Source organism: Pleuronectes platessa, chromosome 1 (assembly GCF_947347685.1).
Source record: "Pleuronectes platessa chromosome 1, fPlePla1.1, whole genome shotgun sequence".
Lineage (NCBI taxonomy): Eukaryota > Metazoa > Chordata > Actinopteri > Pleuronectiformes > Pleuronectidae > Pleuronectes > Pleuronectes platessa.
Genome location: NC_070626.1, coordinates 26334546 through 26352280, shown reverse-complemented (window position 1 = coordinate 26352280; position 17735 = coordinate 26334546). Strand labels below are relative to the sequence as shown.

Sequence of the window (17735 nt, the reverse complement as noted above, 5' to 3'; positions counted from 1 at the left end):
CAAGGTGTGACAACCTCAGACATTAACCTACAACAAAATTGGTGGTGTGAATTGCGCTTAGTGAAAATTACGAATCTGCAACCGACCCGCAACATCTGGAATAAAGACAACAAATCACCAGTCGCCCTGATCCCCAGTGAAACTAGAACACCGGGGAAATCGCGTCATGTGACTCGTCCTGCGTCCTCACGTGACTGTGGGCGGAATCGAAAGTGCCGCAGTTGTTCCGGGTTTTTCGGAGGAGGCGTTTTGCTTCTCCGCCGTTTCTCACCTGAATTTACCGCAAAAGTTTGGACATAAACTTCACACGAGCGGAGCGGAAACGCGTGGGTGAGTCCGGTGCGTGTTTCCACACGAACCCGCACACTCGGCAGGTTTTGATTCGGTCGTAAAGCGACACAGGACGACAGCTAACCGATGCTAGCTAGCGTGTTGCTGTTTAGCGGAGGACTGGAGTTTGTGAGTCATAGAGGGGGTGCTAGTGATTCAGGGACCTGTTCCCTTTAACCCGTCAACACACACACACAGACATACACACAGACACACAGCGGTGGATCCAACATGTCAGCTGTTGTAAAGCCCCTTGTGTTTTCTTGTGTTGCTGCTCCAGGTGTAAGGATGGAGAACAGACCCCAGGTCAGTGAATCCATCAGAGGACAGTGACTCACAGACAGATTGGACCTGGTGTCCCCCCTCACCCGCGTTGGTAAAGATGTCCGGCACGAACCTCTTCAGCAAAGTGCGCTCCGCCTTCCGGAGGGAGCGAGGGGACTGGGCCCTCAGCGACTCGGCGCCCTTCGACTTCTCCGACGAGCTGGTGGAGGACGATGCGCCCAAATTCAACAAGCTCAAGGTGGTGGTGTCCGGGGAGATGTCCGACTACTCCGCCGGGGCTCCGTACAACGGGGCGCCGGTGAGCACCATGCTGGTGGCGGGGGACGACGACGACGACTCCCTGCTCGACTCCTCCTCGGGCCTGGGCAGTCCGAGTGTCAACATGGACCCCTGTGACAGCTGCACCAAGAGGAGGGAGATGGTCAAGCACAAGAAGGTGATGAAGAGGCTCATGGCCGCTGCTGTGCTGTACTTGCTCTTCATGACGGGGGAGATCATAGGTGAGCAGGATCCCAGTGGAACCACACAGCACATTTGTCCATCACAGTTTCAAACAGGGTCCAAGGTGAAAGGCTCGAAGTGGGTCTACCGAACTTTATCAATTATCATTTCCATAGGTTTATTGATCCCAGGCTGAGGATAGTCACCGGTCAGAATGAGGTGGATAAGAGAACGTGTGATAGAAAACAAGAAATAAAATAATACAGGGACTGTGAACGTTATATGCAACTTCCACTCCAGATTTAAATATTGGTGGAGAAATGTACTGGAGTTAAGCTTTAGAAACCAGAAGATTCCACAAGAATCTAAGTTGTATTATGAGATAAGCTGCTGCACAACAGTCCATTGTACAACAACAACAAACACTACACAAGGACATATCACGTTAGACCCACAATAATAATGCAGAGTAAAAGTGAGTTAATCATTGCACCTGCCCTAAAAACACTCAAACTGATAAAACACTAAAAGGATATAACTCATAAAAGACGAAAAAACCAAAACTGTCAATAACACTTAAAAGCAAAATCAGTAAAACTTGCCGGACCAAGTGCAAAGGTCATCGAGATGCATGAGCCAATCAACACGTCTGCTTATTGACTCGTGTCATAGACGTTGGGATGAAGGAGAGTTAAGGCCGTTGGTTTTACACGTAAAGGCTTTATGTCCATATATAGACTGTTATAAGTATATACGCAGGTATGGTATACTAAATGAATATGAGTTTAAAAAGGTATGTGTCATATGTGCATATATAAATCAGTATAATTTCCCCGTAGCATACTAACTAGCCTTATACAATATATTGTAGAACCATATAACATGTATGTGAATAGGTTTAATAAGGTGTGGAAGCATCATGAGGATTCCTCCTCGTGGGATTGATTCTACAACCAGAACTTTCCTGGAGGGCTGAAGCACCATTTCCCCCGAAAGATGTTCCCTGGTTCGGTGTTTTGACGATGGTGCTGGAGAACATAGTCTAATATGTCAGGACAAAAACCCCCATGGGACTGTTGTTTGTCCACAGGAGACAGAGGACCTTTGTCTTCTGCACGGGTCACTGGTTCCTAATAGAAGAGTGGTGACCGGAACATAGTTCCTGTAGCAAATGTTTTACCGATAGTGTGCGACAGTTCACCACTTGTTAAAGTAGATGTTGTTCTCCTGGAGCCACATGAGATCGTAAACTCATTTATGCCATTGTTTACAAAATGTAGTTATGCTGTGTGTGTGTGCCTGAATGGACCCACACCCTTCTAAACCTGTTTTCTTACTTGCACGTGAAAATAGCTGAGATACATTTCGGTGTTTATCATGTAGTTTAATCACTTTCTCTTTTACCTTCAGGGGGTTATGTGTCAAACAGCTTAGCCATTATGACCGACGCGGTCCACATGCTGACGGACGTGGTGGGCATCTTGTTTTCTCTGCTGGCCCTGTGGCTCTCCACCAAACCCCCCACCAAGAGATTCACCTTCGGACTGCATCGCCTCGGTACCTCCATCCCTTCACACTTCTTCTTTTCACTTCTCCAGTCTGTCCACTCCTCTCAGTCGATATATGAGTGCGTCAGTACATTTTGTTTTGATGTAGATGATAGAAGAACCCTTGTGTTCAGGCCAGATCAGGTTACTGATAGGGCAAATAGAGATGACAGCTAAATTTAGACCCCCGCAGTCATTTATCATTTCATTACAACTATCTGTTACAGTGGAACTGTGATGTTTGGTGCAGATATAAATCTGGATAAGTGCCTATTCTGATTTATAACACTGTTGCTCCAAGTCTGCGATTGGTGGGAGAGATACGCACCATTGAATAACATTGTCACGGCAGGTGGGTTCTTAAAAGCGTCCATGAAAGAGGCTCAAGCCATAAAATGGTAGCTGTCAAGCAAGGCCTTGGTATGGAGCCAACAAACTTAATACTTTATAAGTCTTTTATTGTTATCAGTCATGATAACAAGGACAGAACGTTGTTTAAGAGTGAAGTGCTGTTGTCTCTGTATGAAAAACCTACAGAGACACCAAGATTCTCTATCGGGCGTCTTCTACTGCATAAAAGTGGGAACATGATCACAAAGCTGGATTTTCCATGTAAAGACACCTTTGATAATCACAGATAGGGCTGAACGATTTGGGAAAATAATCTAATTGCGATTTTTTTCCCCAAATATTGCGATTGCGATTTAATATGCGATTTTTTTATTTTATCTTCTTTTCCCCCCCAAAAAAACCATAATGAATGATTTAAATATGACCAACACAATATTAGATACATTTACTGTACAATATTCTTTCCCACATTTTAATTTAATTGCTCATTACAGAAACAAGAACAACAAATCAGTGTGCATTTAAGTAATTTAATCAAAGTCATTGTAAGTATAAACACAAGGCATGCACCTGTGTGCAAAATTTACCGTCTTGAGAAAAACATTTTTTAAATTATAGTCTTACTGCTCCCAAGTCAGTAACATTTCCAGTGTTGGGAAGGATACTATATTCTATATACGTATTCTGAATACTTGGATTACTTCCACATTGAATTGTATTTTATAAGTGTTGGAATGCGGCGTTGTTATAGTCAGTGGAGCAGTTTAAGCTCTGTGTCCGCGGATGCGGCGGGCCAGCTGGATGCGCTGGAAGGGCAGCGTGCGGATCAGCAGCTCCGTAGATTCCCGTTCATGTCCGGGTGGTCGTGCAGCGGTATGGAGGCGCCGGGCCTCAGCAGGAACATCCCCATGCTGAACACCTCCGTCTCGCAGATGTGCATGTAGGTGACCGGGGGGCTCTGGAGCCGCGCCGCCCCGGAGCTCGGCTTGCTTTTCCGGGGAGCGATTTTCAGGTCTGCCGCCCGCAACGCGGTCAGCAGCGGGATGAGCTCGCTCTGTGAGTCCGCCACGTCGGCCGAAGACTTTAGAACCCTGTAGGTGATGCAGGCTTGCTTCGCTATCTTCTTGATCAGAGGAGTTTTGTGGTCCCGCGGCATTCTTGCTGCGGGTGAGGACAGCAGCCCAATGCCCTACTCTCTTTCGCACGTTTTAATCGCGCACGTTGCGATTAGAAAATCGCGTTTTATCATATCGCGATTTTATCGCAAATGCAATTAATCGTTCAGCCCTAATCACAGACGATATCAGTCCTAATCAGGAACAGTATGAAACAGGGCCACTGAGAGGCTCTCCATATTGTGGCAGACTCAACAATTACATCAAAATGTTAAAATTAATACACATAAACATAAACTGAGCCTATTTTAATCATCAGAAGGGATTTAAACATGTGAATTTACCTCACAGACCTGTTGTGTATAATTCTGATATTGTTAAGTGCGTCTATTACATATTCAATTTGTGATACTGGTACATTGTTCCTGTCTGAGAGCTACTGGTTGAAATCAGATTTTTCCCACGACTCTTGCAGCTATTGCTCTGAATGTGTTTTGTTCATACACCTGATTTCCCGACCTAGAGGTGGTGTCGGCCGTGGTCAGCGTGCTGCTCATCTACATCCTGACGGCCGTCCTGCTCTACGAGGCGGTGCAGAGGACGGTGCACCAGGACTTCAACATAGACGGAGACGTCATGCTCATTACCGCAGCTGTGGGAGTAGCTGTCAACCTGGTGTAAGTGAAAGGTCCACATGGGAAGGTTTTTGAGAAATTGTGACTTTTGATAGCGTGTATATGGAAATAAGTCTGCTTGTTCTTTCCATGTTAACATTTTAATTGTCACCTTAAGGCCCAACATGTCTGTAAGTCTCTCTGTGGTCTCCTGAGTATAGTTAAATAGATAGAAGAAGGTAACAATGGGATCTAATTACCATTTGAAGTTCAAAATTGATTCTCATTGCCTCGAGGACCGTTTTCATCTGTCAGTTACAAACGATGTTGCTTCATTAAGTCAGTAGAGATGAAGGATGATGTAGACTAATGGACATAGATAATACATTAAGGCTTGTAAGAAACATGAGGGATGAGGAGCGAAGCAAACCACATTTAAAACCTAAAGAAAGTCTTGTGTTCATATTCATTAAAAGTAAACATTTGAAAAGAAAAAGTCCGTCCCTCCATATCATACATTTCTTAACTGTTGCTACAAACTCTACATTTGCTTTCAGTTAAAATTGTTTCAAATAAGGAACTGAGATGCAGCGACATGAGACCGAATCCATTTCTGTGTGTGCAGAGTATCAGCAAACATTTTACGGCTCGGTACAAAGTACTTTCATATTTGCTGATGCTCGAAGTGTAATGTTTGACCACAGTCAGTATATGAGTCAATAATTTGCACTTTATAAAGTCCGCGTTATGAACTGAACCAAATCATGCTACTGCTTAAAATCCAATCTCTCTTCCTTTGTTTTCCTGGTGTCTCCAGAATGGGATTCTTATTAAACCAAGGGGGTCACCTGCACTCGCACGGCCCCGGTCACGGCCACTCTCACGGTCACTCTCACGGCTCTGCAGCTGCCTCAGGGTCAGTGTCGGCCGGGTCGGGTCACCAGCAGCGCTCCCACGGCAGCCTGGCTGTCAGAGCGGCCTTCATCCACGCTCTGGGTGACCTCCTGCAGAGCGTCGGGGTGCTCATAGCGGCCTACGTCGTCCGCTTCAAGGTACTCAAGCTTTTTATTAAAGTGCTGTAATGTTACTCACTAGAATTGTTGCCAAGAAATGTTAAATCAGGTCGACACAACAACTCTTCATTAAAGTTTTCAGATAAGGTTCATTCTAGTGAACTGTGTGCATCCGTCAAAGCCTTTTTTTTGTGATGACAATACACACAGAAACATATATACAAATAAAAAAAAGAACAAAAGAAGGTAGGAAAGAACCACAACCCCCCCCCCCCCCCCCCCCCAACCAACAGCATCACTCAGATCCAAGTTACCAACACTTACAAAATATAGTTTTAAAGAAGTTTTTACTTTTATTGAGAGTGAGTACTGTGACTCTGAAACTGAATTGTTTGCTCTGCAGACTCGAGCAGTTGGTAACTTCCTGAAAAGAACCATGTAGTTCGGTACAAGTTAGAACCTTATAGACAAACAAATCTGGCACTGTTGTTTTCGTGACTTCAATTAGTTGTGTTGACTTTACTTTTGACTTCCAGATGAAATTCTGTGAATGAATCCACTGACAATGAATCCATTTGTAAATAATTAAAGGTTGTGCTCGCTCAGCATTTAGAAATAACTGGAGGGGCATCAGCGGAACTTGCCAAGAAAACGTTCAGGAGACAATTTGGAAATAAATGGATATATATACTATATTTTGAATTGAGATCGACTACCCTTCAGTAGCAGTCAGAGCTCAACAAAGTTATTAGAAGTCGTTGTGTGTAGAAAAACTGATGTGGTGTAACCTGTGTCTTCCCAGCCGGAGTTGAAGCTGGCTGACCCCATCTGCACCTACATCTTCTCCATCCTGGTTCTGTTCACCACAATCCGCATCATGCGAGACACCCTAGTCATCGTGCTGGAGGGTAAGTGCTGGTTCCTCTCTCGTGTTGTTTAGTATAAAGAATGTGGAGCGCGTTCTTTAATGGTGGTGTTGTTGTTTTTATCTCTTTGTATCAGGTGTTCCCAGACACCTGGACTCTGAGCGAATCAAAGAGGACCTCCTGAAGCTGGAGGACGTCCATTCAATCGATGAGCTGAACATTTGGGCTCTGACCAGTGACAAGACCGCAGCAGTCGTACATCTGCAGCTCAGTGAGTGCAACATCAGCAAGACAGTGGGGGAATGTATTCTTAAATGTTTTCTAGTTGATTTTTGTGAAATCTAGAATTTACATTTAGAAAAAAACCATTGGCTATCACAATGAATGTATTATTCATCATATATTAGTATGGGGACATTTGATTTGCTGTTTTAGCCCCAGTTCAGATAAGTACAGTTACTATTTTGGTTGCAGTTTATTCAAAAGATTGTTTAATGTTAAAAAATACCACCGTCAGAGACTCAAGGTGGAGTGTACGACCTCTCCTCTAGCCAGCCACCAGGGGGCGATCAAGATGATATGGCTTTCTTTTTCATCCAACTTTGCATTTTGTGTTCACAGCACCCTCTAGTGCTGACAACTGGGAGGACGTCCAGGCGAGGGCCCGGCACCTCTTGATTCACACCTACGGCCTCACCAGGTGCACAGTGCAGGTGCAGACACACAGGCAGAGGCTGGCTCACACCTGTGCACACTGCCAGCAGTCCACTGCCTAGACAAAGACTCACAGTGTCTTACACGCTGCATTTTCTGGAGCTGGACAGCAGAGGACACAGAGAGAAATGCCTCTGAGTGTAGGTCACAGCTCGGTGCCATATCAGGAGCCACAGTATGTAAGTGGAAACAAAATGGTGCCAAAGGACAGATGCACATTTCTAATTACAGGATCACTATGGCCTCTAGGGGGCCGTACACTCTTACGCTTGATAAGCTCTCGGAGGGGAGGTTAAATACTTCAGCAGAGACGAATGAAAGAACTTGCTTGTAATTCACCATCAACGCCTATTCCACAAGTGATGTTTCATCATCAGATGCAAATGAATTTTTTTTGTTTATAGGTGAGAGTACTGTACATTATGATTTTATTACTTTAGTGAGGATGTCTGCAACTGAAACGCATCTGCTGTCATTTGAGAATAACTGTGGTCACAGTGCAAACTCACCACTGGTACATGTGAGGCCCTTTATTATTGTTTCCCTTTATGGGATGTTACATTTCCCTCTAATGCTCTTAATCATTTTTTGTTCTCCAGCCAAAGTCTGTCTTGGTGCAGATCTTTTTAAACTACAATAATTGTAGGTTTTTCTAACGTTGACTTTACTGACCGACAATTACAAAAGTAACCTGACACTGATATTTTATTCCAGCACATCTCTTACTACTTCATTTCTCCGAGCAGGTAACTGACAATCGGTGTGACTGACTTTGAATGCAACGCTACAGTGGTTTCACTCTATACTCTGCTTTCTTCTCATATCAATGAACTGACAGGTGAACTGATGCAGGTTGAGAAAATCTTCAGTATTTTATTTTACAGTTGCAGTGTTTTGCCTGAAGAAGGTTTGAGCTGGAATTTTCCAATAATGGTGTTTAAAGTATTTTGAGGCTGTGGCAGGTTTTTACTTCAAACCTTTCCCCTCCTCTGATATTATTCATGGAGAGAAGTTCGGATCTGGATTTGGCTGTTTTTGTTTGTAATAAACTATTTAATCTTTTGTGTTTTTCTCAGTGTCTCATTTCTTTGGACAGATTGAATTTAGGAAACTGTGTGGTCATTCCCTAATGTCGCTCTCAGTCCAATTCTCTTATCGATTTTTATTTCATTTTATTGAATTAGTCACTGTCGCAGTTGTTTGAACCATCTCCATCCATTTATGTTATCGATTGAGGGCCCTTAGATTTACCATTAGAGTTAAATCCTTTCTGAGCAAGAAAAAGTAGGTTTGAGTCCTGCAGCGTCTGCAGGTTTGATTCTCATTCTGCTGAATGTCTTCCCTGCTCGCTCTCCCCCTTTCACACTTAACTTTCCTGATAAAGGCTTGATGCCAAAAATACATCAAAACATACTAATCATTTCTTTCTTGCTAAAAAAAAAAAACAGAACTCTTTAAATGCAAATGTGGCGTAATGTCACTTTTCAACTCTAGGTGGTGCACTTCAGGCATTTTCTTTACAGGATCATTTGAGATAACGTGCAAATGTTTGTGTCTAATTTACATCACACTTTTGTTTTCACCTACAAACAGAGGCACAAAACACGTCCGTCTGAAAAACTAGTTCTCTTTTATTATTGTGTGCTCAGGTTATGATGAGCAAAGAACTGCACTATACAGTATATAGAATGATGTTGAAAAGTGTATGAATATGTGGCTGAAACTACATGAATTAGTCCTTTAATGTGTCAAGTTTTTAAATAATTATGTGTTAAAAAAGGCAAATAATAAAGATAAAGTATAATAATTGAGCATGTAACACACTCAAGATGCTGTACAGGAACATTAAAAACAACAATAATTAAAACATACAGACAATGTTTTTTTGAGCTAAATCAAAGATAAAAAAAAGCAGATTAAGATGTAAAAAGAGGTGAAATAGATAAAAGGATCAATCTATTACAAAAAGTAATAACAGGTTTATTACAACTAAAATAGATTAAAAAAAACGTATGCAATACATTAAAATACAATGACAGTATGAGATTAGATAGATTCATTAAAAGGCACTTGTTAATAAATGTTTAATCTAAATTTAAAAATACAAAGGGTATATTCAGTAAGCAGATTTATTGCAGGGTTTATCAGGGACAACATGATCAAACTGGGAGTGTCACTGTTTCCAGGCAGCAGGTGGATTCCACAGAAGCAGGGGGAGGGAACTTGTGTTTACAGCAGAGCCAGAAGTTTACACAGCATCCACTCACCTGCTGGCCTCCATGAAGAGAACCATTAACTCATTAACTGAATCCTCTGCTGCACCAGTGTCTCACCCGACTCTACCAAAGAAACTATATAATTATGTGAGTATGTGTTTTTAGATTGTGAACTATGATTCACTCAAGTCAAGAGTTCTTAGGGGAACTCCACCTCTGCTGTCATGTACAGTGAGAGCAGCCACCACCTCACTTTATTCACTGGTCACATGGTCTGTGGTTTCATCATGACTGGGACCAGTCACGTACTCCAATTCCACCACACACGTACACAAATGCACGTACACACACACACACACACACACTTACACAGCGTCCTTCCTCTGCCATTGTCTCCTTAAATAACCTTCCATCCAGACACAAAGCTTCATAGGTGAGATTAAGTTATGACCGCAGCACAGAACGTTTGCATCTCATTGACACTCTTGACACAGAACTCCAGATCATATATACAAACAAACTGTCATTGTGCAAACAGGAAGGAAATGTTTGAAAAATGAAACCCCACTTGTTAAACGTGTAACCGAACATGGGTGTGAGTAACACAAGAGAGGAAAATGTTTACTGAGAGAAAGAAACAATGCCCGGGCCTCTCCCTCTCTCCCTCTCTCTCTCTCCCTCTCTCTTCACACTACTTGTTAAATGTTTAATAATTAATCAGAAAATTATTCAGATCCAGGGTGCAGCGGGAGGAACCACAGGCCATGGGTGTGTGTCTGTGTGTTTTTCACTGTGGGAGTGTTTTCTGATATGGTTTTTTCCCTCTGAGATACAAGGTGGACATTAAGAGGATTGTGTCTATTGTTATGAAACTCAATGGGAGCACTGAACCACAAACTGATCAGATGAGTGCAGCTTCACTTTAGCTCAGCTGTAATTACTTTACATCTGTCCTGTCTGGCTTCGCCTCATCAGATTCTCAATAACAATTAAAATCATATTTATATCAAAAGAGAGAACGGTGCACAACGGAGTCAAATTCAACTTTTCCTTATTCCCGCTGTATTCAGAACAGACTCAGAACATCAGAAGACAGGACTGTGAATTCACCCTTATACTTTACTGAAGTATAATTTGATGTAGTTGTACATAACTTGAGTATTCGTATTCTTTGGAACTTTATTCTTCTACTTCCCTTCATCTCAGAGTCAAATATTGTACTTTTTTAAATTCAAATACATTGATCTCAACCAGTCAATGTAATGGTCAGCTGGGCAGGTCACCAGTGTATCCACCATTCAGACTCACAACACATGAAAACACACACTCAGAAGTTGGGTTGTTGACAATAATTTATTGACACTGTACAGAACATTATTTACTCACATCACCTTGTTGCATCTTCACATTTACACACCATCATTCATTCACATCTAATCTGACATCTGTGGTTTCTGTGAGATTCATCAACCGGACGACACATGAAACGCAGCTGCTTCAATATTAATCGACAAGTTGTAAAAACAACACAGAAACCCACAGTGACTTTATTCCACTTTCACTTTATGACAGTATGAGTTTCTGCTCCAGTCGTTTCCTGCTGCTGTGGATGTCCTCGGGCTCAGCAGGGTGAACCCCCGCCAGTGGAGCAGAAGCGTTTCCGCACACTGAGTGACAAAGCATCCTAGTTTGTGCAGAAAGGATTCTGTTCGACTGATGGGAGGGGGCGTGTCGGCTTGATGGCAGCTCGGCAGACCGGTGGATCCTCCTGGCAGACGTCTGCCTTCTCTTTTACTTGGTGAGTTTCCTCACCAGCTCCAGCTCCTCCACCGGCCTCCACTTCTGATTGATGGTGATGAGCTGCAATTTAAAAATTAGGGCTTCATGTGACGCATGTTTGTTAGTGTGAAACCAAACTGAAGAGACAGATAACATGAACCACCCGGTGCTGAGAGCCAGGACGTGTGGGAACGTAAGGCTGCTGCTAATTTGATAAGATTTCCTCCTCAGTGACTCAGCACATTGCAGCTGCACCCTGAAGGACTCTGCATGTCCGTGAGGCTCATTAACAACCATCCAAACAAAACACATCATTTAACATGAGAGTTTACCTTCTGGGGTTTTGATGGGTCCACTCTCTCCCATGGCTCTGGGTTATTGGTCTTATTCAAACTAAAAAAAAACAGAGAATAAAAAGATTACATTTGTGATTATTAAGCTTTTCTTAGATGCCAAAAAAAAGAGGAGAAGCACTTTGTAAAATGAATGCAGTGGAACGCGATTCGACCACAAAAAGGAGGAAGTCAAATAAAACTCACATGACATCATTCTTAGTGAAGAGAAAGTAGAGCGCAGCCGAGGTGGCTCCTACTCCGGCAAACGCCATGAACCCAATCAGAGGGATCAGCTGGAAAACCCCATTAAAAAAATTTGTTTTTAAATGTAAAAATAAAAATGCAGATAAGATATTAACCAAATATCCACGATACAAAATTCATCAAACATTCAAACGAGACGCTCACCTCCTTCCTCTTGTTCAACATTTGGAAGAATCCACTCATTTTTAAATTTGTTTTTTTTCTCCTTCTAACACCTAAAGAGAAATGTGTTATATTAGATTTAATAATAAAACGAGAGTCAGTGAAGCAGAGTCAACAGGTCAGAGAGAAGCAGCTGGACGTGGCAGCACTCACCTGTTGTTGCAGAGAAGTGTGTGACGCCTCTCAGCTCAGCATCCTGTGAGCCGGCCTGATGTAGGCAGGATGAGGAGCCGTACGAGGTGAAAGGCACGTAGACAGACACAGCTTCCTGCACCGAGATGCAGACGCACAGTCCAATAACTCCCCACATCCACTCAGCTGATGATCAATACACTTTCTGGGCGTGCAGCGCTCTCTTGTGGCCGCGGTTAAGAAGTGAAAGTCAACGGTTGAACTTTGGGATCTTAAAAACTAATTTTAGAAACAAAACACAAGACACCGGAGATCGAGTTTCACAATTTTTATTTCACACATTGTTTTAACAAGTCATCACTACAGAGGGTTGTGGTGATTAGTGTTTGTCATCTGAAGTTTGTTTGATATTTGTGTATCTGCTGTGCAGTGAGAGAGGGGCTCATCTTTCCGAGGGCCTGCAGGAAGTGAGTGTGTTTGATGACAGAAGCCGCCATGTTCTCTTCTTGAAGCGCCAGCAGAGCAGCCTGGAAAACAAAAACAATAATATTTTACTTTGAGAATATATATTTGATACAGAGATCAGACATGTTGTGATATGGCCTTAATAATGTATTTCATTTGCAGTGACACATTTTGAGTGTGTGTGTGTATTTTTCTTTTCGTCGAAACAATCTATTTGATTTGTTGATGTGGCAACTAGAAAATTAAATCTTGAATTGTGAATCAAAGCGCAGAGAAATTCACATTATAGAATATACATGTATTTTGTGAAAATTCCCACTTCAAATCGTGATTCTATGATTTGTTTCCCCACAACATTCAGCCTCATCTCTGGTCAGGCTTCACATTACCTCTTTACACAGGTTTTCCAGGTCAGCTCCAGAGTAAAGTTCGCTCTTTGACGCTAGTTCCTCCAGACACACATCAGCGGCAACAGGCATCGACTGCATACACACCTTCAGGACAGCGAGTCGAGCCTAGAAACACAATAAATATCCATATACAAGGCCAGCCCGGTATTTTTCTGCTTTTTAAATACACATTCATGGGAAAAGTTATTTTACTATAATTAAATTCACTACTGTTGAACAGCTCTCACAACATTTTGGATTTGTATTCACCTGCTGGTCGGGTGGTGGGACGTAGATGATGTGGTCCAGTCTTCCAGGCCTGAGGAGGGCGCTGTCTAAGCAGTCGGGTCTGTTTGTGGCGGCTACGACCATCACCTCTTTGTTGCATACTTCCTGGCAGTCCAACTGTCGGAGAGCATGAAACATAACATGTTCACTCAACAGCTAAACTGATCTGATGTTTCCAAAGGGATGGAAGATGTTGTCTGGAGCACATCTGCATCGTCTCTGACCTGGTCCTGAGGGCGGGTCTCCTCAGCTCCCTCTGCCTGGAGGATCTTCTCTGTCCCTCTCCTCTCCAGCGACCTCAGGCCGACCCCATCCATCTCATTCAGCAACACAGACAGGAGGCGTGTGTGCACGCCGCTGGATTGGTTGTTCGACCGAGAGCCAATCAGAGAGTCGATCTCATCGAGGAAAAGGATACAGGGGGCACAGGCACGGGCCTGTCGAAACAGCTGGAAGTGGACAGACAGGAAGTAGTGTTTACGGATGAAACAGACAGGAAGTCATTCAGGGGGCATTTTTACGGGCTGTGAAAAGACGGTACCTGTGCTAAAGCCTTTTCTGAGTCTCCGACATACGGAGAGTAGAGGTCAGCGCCACTGACAGACAGGAAGGCACAGTGGGAGGAGCTTGCTGCCGCTCTGACCAGGGTGGTCTTTGCACATCCTGGAGGTCCGTAGAGCAGCACGCCACGGGGCCGACTGAGACCCAGACGCACAAAGGCCTCCGGATACTTCATCGGCCACTCAATACTCTTGGATGTTCGGACACAAAAAATAATAAAGTATCATTAAAACAAACTCAGATGACAACTCTTTGTATAATTCAAACCACTGCCATTCATGTACCTGTCTTAGTTTGAGCTTGACCTCGTCCAGGCCTCCTATCTTCTCCAAAGACACCGGAGGGAGCTCCGTCCTGCCCAGGCTGCCGCGCAGGCAGGAGGGACGCACCAGCCTCAGGGCCTCCTGGAAGTGGCTCATACGCACCAGCTGCTCCCCTGAACCCTGCAGACAATCACACAATCATGTAGAAGAAACATGCATGAGTCTACATCTCATCACTTCGATTTTAGTTCAATCTATTTTACATCCCACCAGTATAATCCACTCATGGTCAATACTGTGTTTGAGATCCATGGATCTATGGTTTATATATTTGAAACAAATGATCTTGAGCAATTCAAGTACATTGCAATGTTTGCAAATGGTTTATTTTACACATAGGGCAAAACACACTAGGGCACCACAAAACAAGGTTGACTTGTTTTTTTAAATAATCGTACAAATATGAATCTGGACATTAGGGCCCCTGTCAGAGGTTCCTACATGTAGGTCTGAAGGCAGCTGAAAAACATTAAGCGATATGGTGCTTGGTGTATTTACCTTAGAGGTCTCTCTTAGAGCGTGCATGGCAGCCTCCCGGCACAGAGCACTGAGGTCCGCTCCCACGAAGCCTGAAGTTCTCTGTGCGAGCTCTGCCATGTCCACGCCGGGACACAGAGGCATCCTCGCACACAGAACACACAGGATGGCTTTCCTCTGCTGCAAAGTGGGAGCTCCGATGATAACCTGAGAAAAAAAGGATGTAGAAGTTCAGAGATTTACATTTATCGTTATGTAAAGATGAACGGATTCAGTCGTACTTCTCTATCGAATCTTCCAGGCCGGCGTAGAGCCGGGTCCAAGCTGTCCGGCCGGTTAGTGGCTCCAACGATGAGGAAGCGATCCGACTGATTGATCCCGTCCATCAGAGTGAGGAGCTGAGCCACCAGGCGGTTCTCCGGCGCCGACGAGCCGGTTCTCCTCGGACACAGAGAGTCCAGCTCGTCTAGGAACAGAACACACGGGCCCTCGTCGGCTGCAGCTCGGGCTCGATCGAACACAGCCCGCAGCCTCTCCTCGCTCTCACCCGGCCGGGAGCCCACCACCTGACACAAAACAGAGAGACAACTTTAATTTAGGACAAAATGAAGCTCATTGTACAAAACAACAAATTAAAACATTGATAATAAATTTAAATTGCCTGTACAATTACTTCAAAAATAATAAGAACTCTAGAATGACACTCAGAGCAAATCCCTCTGCCAAAGTCCAACAGTCCTTTATGCACATTTATATTCACTAGACCTGGAAATGTATTTTAAATCATAAACATCTGAATCTATGTAAACAAAATCTAGTTACACTTTTGGCTTGAGAATTTAAGTGTTCTTTATATTAAACAACTTAATATTGGTTATATCTATATTTGCTTTCAAGGGAAATCACATTTCTGACTGACAAATTATTTACTGGTCAGATCTGTTGCTGAAAATGAAAGTTTGACATTCTTAACATAGTAATCTAATAAAATCACACCTACAATATGAGGATGAGATATGTATGTTTGTATTTTTACCTCTGGCCCTCTGACCAGCACCAGGCTGGCCCCCACCTCCCCCACCACCTTGTGGACCAGCAGGGTCTTGCCCACCCCTGAAGGCCCCACCAGGAGGACGCCTCTGGGACAGGACACACCCAGTGAGTTCAGGGTACCGGGGTAAAGCAGAGGCAGCTGCAGCATCTCTCTCAGGGAAGCACTCACCTGAAATACAGTAAAAAACACAAATGTAGGTGTCACATGGTTCACTCTGCAGATAAACACCAGTCATGTCATTACAGTGAGTAAATGCTGACCTCCTCCAGTCCTCCCAGTGACACAGTGTTATGGTCCTGCTGCTGACTCCTGTAATGGCGGACTGTCTGGATGCCAATTATCTCCACACCGGTTTTCGAGGTGATTAATCCAGAACTGGCCGAGTCCGGGTGAAGGCTTTCAATCACAACATATCTGATCTCTGTATCAACGTCCTCCAGGTTGATCACATGCTTCTCGTGGACACACACACCTTTCAGCATGTCCTTCACGAGCTCATGAATAAGTTTGTGAGGAGTGTGTTTCTTAAAGTCAAACGTCTGGACTACCACGGTTATCTTCACACCTTTCAGTTTGGGGCAGGTCACAGGCGAGAGCTGGTCGGGGTCCAGGTGCAGGAGTGAGGGAGGATGAGAGATCAGACCGGGAGACGCACACTTCAGGTCCATCTGCAGGAAGCCCTCTGCCAGGTCGGAGCGGGGCCAGGCGGTGCACAGGCAGCTCCCCCCCGGGACAGACACCAGCAGGGGGGAGCCCAGACTCAGGCCCAGGGCCGACATCAGGCCTGGACCCAGCCGGCATCTCTGAGAGCCGCGGTCTGATGGATCCACCGACAGCAGCCGCAGGGACGTCATCGAATCACCGGCAGCCTCCGGCCACGCTGACAGGAAAACACAAACAGGATGGATAAGCTCCAGGAATCATTTAACCATCTGTTGATATACACTTCATCTGGGTTGGTTGCATTTTGTCTGGCACATTTTACAATCTGGTTTTTAGGTTTTAATGCCAGAATTATCTTTAATGCATTATATACTTTTAGTGTTTTTATCTTTTTAAGTGTTTTCAGGGCAGGTGCAATACTCAACTCACTCTTATTCTGCATTACTATTGTGGGTTTGACATGATGTGTCCTTGTGTACTGTTTTTTGTTGTTTTCAGTTTACTTAGATTTAAAGTTTGGATTGTTTTCTAAATAGTGTTTGTGTCTTTTCCATTAAAAGTCTGAAAACTTTCCTCTCCAATGGCAGCACACAGAAGTAAACAAGTAACTGAGTGCAGCTGTTTATCATCAGCTCGTCTCTAAATGAACTATCATAACAACATCATCAGTAGTTTCCACTGACCAACAGAGTTTATCAACAGGTTTTAGTCTCAAACGTGCGAATACATACACCGATGGAGCTGCGGTGTTAGCTAGGCTACATGCTGCTAGCTGTTAGCAACAACGATACAACCAGCGATAGAATGATTTAAACTGATTAAAAGTCCCACAGGTACTCACCAGGTGAAACAGGTGATATGTGACCACAGGGCGGTGAAGGTTCGAGGAGCTGAAAGCAGCGGAGCAGCTGACAGGAGTGTTTAGAGGAGGACTGAGCCTGAGAGGGGAGCTGTCTGCAGACAAGATGGCGCAGCGCCGTTCTCCGCACGCGCATGCGCAGTAGATGTCACCGGATGGAAATGATGTCATCCCAGCAGCGGAAGTTGTTCTTCTGTCGTTTTCACCCGCGTCAGGTGGCAACACACACGTTTATCAAACTTTATTCATCAGAAATGTGTTATTTAAAGTAAAAACTATAGCTTTTAGTTACTTATTAGCTACTATATACTAAAATAATCAACACGTTTTATTTGTATTATTTGCTGTGCTATTGAAATCAAATTTAGACAAAATCAATATATTTTAAACACTATAAGCAATATGAATATAGGCTATAGACGTTTGTCTCCAAACAACCAGCTGATCTCAGACTCCTGTGAACATGAGGTGAGTCCTCAGATCCTCACTTCG

General features: G+C 43.8%; 3 protein-coding genes across 4 annotated transcripts; 1 reads left to right on the top strand and 2 right to left on the bottom strand.

Moving 5' to 3' along the window:
• The first annotated feature begins 196 nt into the window (after window positions 1-196).
• slc30a4 (solute carrier family 30 member 4) lies at window positions 197-8338 on the top strand. Of its 2 annotated transcripts, none has more exons than XM_053429709.1 (8): window positions 197-330; window positions 611-1115; window positions 2467-2613; window positions 4593-4746; window positions 5501-5735; window positions 6499-6604; window positions 6699-6833; window positions 7184-8338. In XM_053429709.1, exons 2-8 carry the CDS (start codon window positions 713-715, stop codon window positions 7336-7338), a joined length of 1335 nt encoding a protein of 444 aa, XP_053285684.1. In that variant the 5' UTR covers window positions 197-330; window positions 611-712; the 3' UTR covers window positions 7339-8338. The 2 variants fall into 2 exon arrangements, with proteins under 2 accessions (XP_053285684.1, XP_053285750.1); XM_053429775.1 differs by having other exon boundaries at window positions 197-339.
• A 2488-nt stretch (window positions 8339-10826) lies between these two features.
• On the bottom strand, window positions 10827-12354 carry c1h15orf48 (chromosome 1 C15orf48 homolog). Its single transcript, XM_053429671.1, has 5 exons — window positions 12186-12354; window positions 12015-12085; window positions 11811-11899; window positions 11604-11664; window positions 10827-11352 (listed from the first exon to the last, which is right to left on the bottom strand). The coding sequence occupies exons 1-5, from the start codon at window positions 12340-12342 to the stop codon at window positions 11284-11286; spliced, it is 447 nt and encodes a 148-aa protein (XP_053285646.1). The 5' UTR covers window positions 12343-12354; the 3' UTR covers window positions 10827-11283.
• A 123-nt stretch (window positions 12355-12477) lies between these two features.
• On the bottom strand, window positions 12478-17363 carry spata5l1 (spermatogenesis associated 5-like 1). Its single transcript, XM_053429696.1, has 11 exons — window positions 17226-17363; window positions 15982-16601; window positions 15704-15889; window positions 14949-15233; window positions 14689-14874; window positions 14152-14310; window positions 13848-14057; window positions 13531-13755; window positions 13289-13423; window positions 13019-13144; window positions 12478-12691 (listed from the first exon to the last, which is right to left on the bottom strand). Exons 2-11 carry the CDS (start codon window positions 16573-16575, stop codon window positions 12554-12556), a joined length of 2244 nt encoding a protein of 747 aa, XP_053285671.1. The 5' UTR covers window positions 16576-16601; window positions 17226-17363; the 3' UTR covers window positions 12478-12553.
• Between the last annotated feature and the right edge of the window lie 372 nt (window positions 17364-17735).

Excerpts from the sequence above, each read along its gene's own strand:
- c1h15orf48 (XM_053429671.1), bottom strand. The coding sequence starts at position 12,342 with ATGTGGGGAGTTATTGGACTGTGCGTCTGCATCTCGGTGCAGGAAGCT. Across the intron at positions 11,900-12,014 it reads TGTTGAACAAGAGGAAGGAG|CTGATCCCTCTGATTGGGTT; the intron begins GTGAGCGTCTCG and ends GGGGTTTTCCAG. Across the intron at positions 11,353-11,603 it reads ACCCATCAAAACCCCAGAAG|CTCATCACCATCAATCAGAA; the intron begins GTAAACTCTCAT and ends TTTAAATTGCAG.
- spata5l1 (XM_053429696.1), bottom strand. The coding sequence starts at position 16,575 with ATGACGTCCCTGCGGCTGCTGTCGGTGGATCCATCAGACCGCGGCTCT. Across the intron at positions 13,424-13,530 it reads AGACCCGCCCTCAGGACCAG|TTGGACTGCCAGGAAGTATG; the intron begins GTCAGAGACGAT and ends GCTCTCCGACAG. Across the intron at positions 13,145-13,288 it reads TCCCACCACCCGACCAGCAG|GCTCGACTCGCTGTCCTGAA; the intron begins GTGAATACAAAT and ends TTGTGTTTCTAG.
- slc30a4 (XM_053429709.1), top strand. The coding sequence starts at position 713 with ATGTCCGGCACGAACCTCTTCAGCAAAGTGCGCTCCGCCTTCCGGAGG. Across the intron at positions 4,747-5,500 it reads GGAGTAGCTGTCAACCTGGT|AATGGGATTCTTATTAAACC; the intron begins GTAAGTGAAAGG and ends TGGTGTCTCCAG. Across the intron at positions 6,605-6,698 it reads CCTAGTCATCGTGCTGGAGG|GTGTTCCCAGACACCTGGAC; the intron begins GTAAGTGCTGGT and ends TCTTTGTATCAG.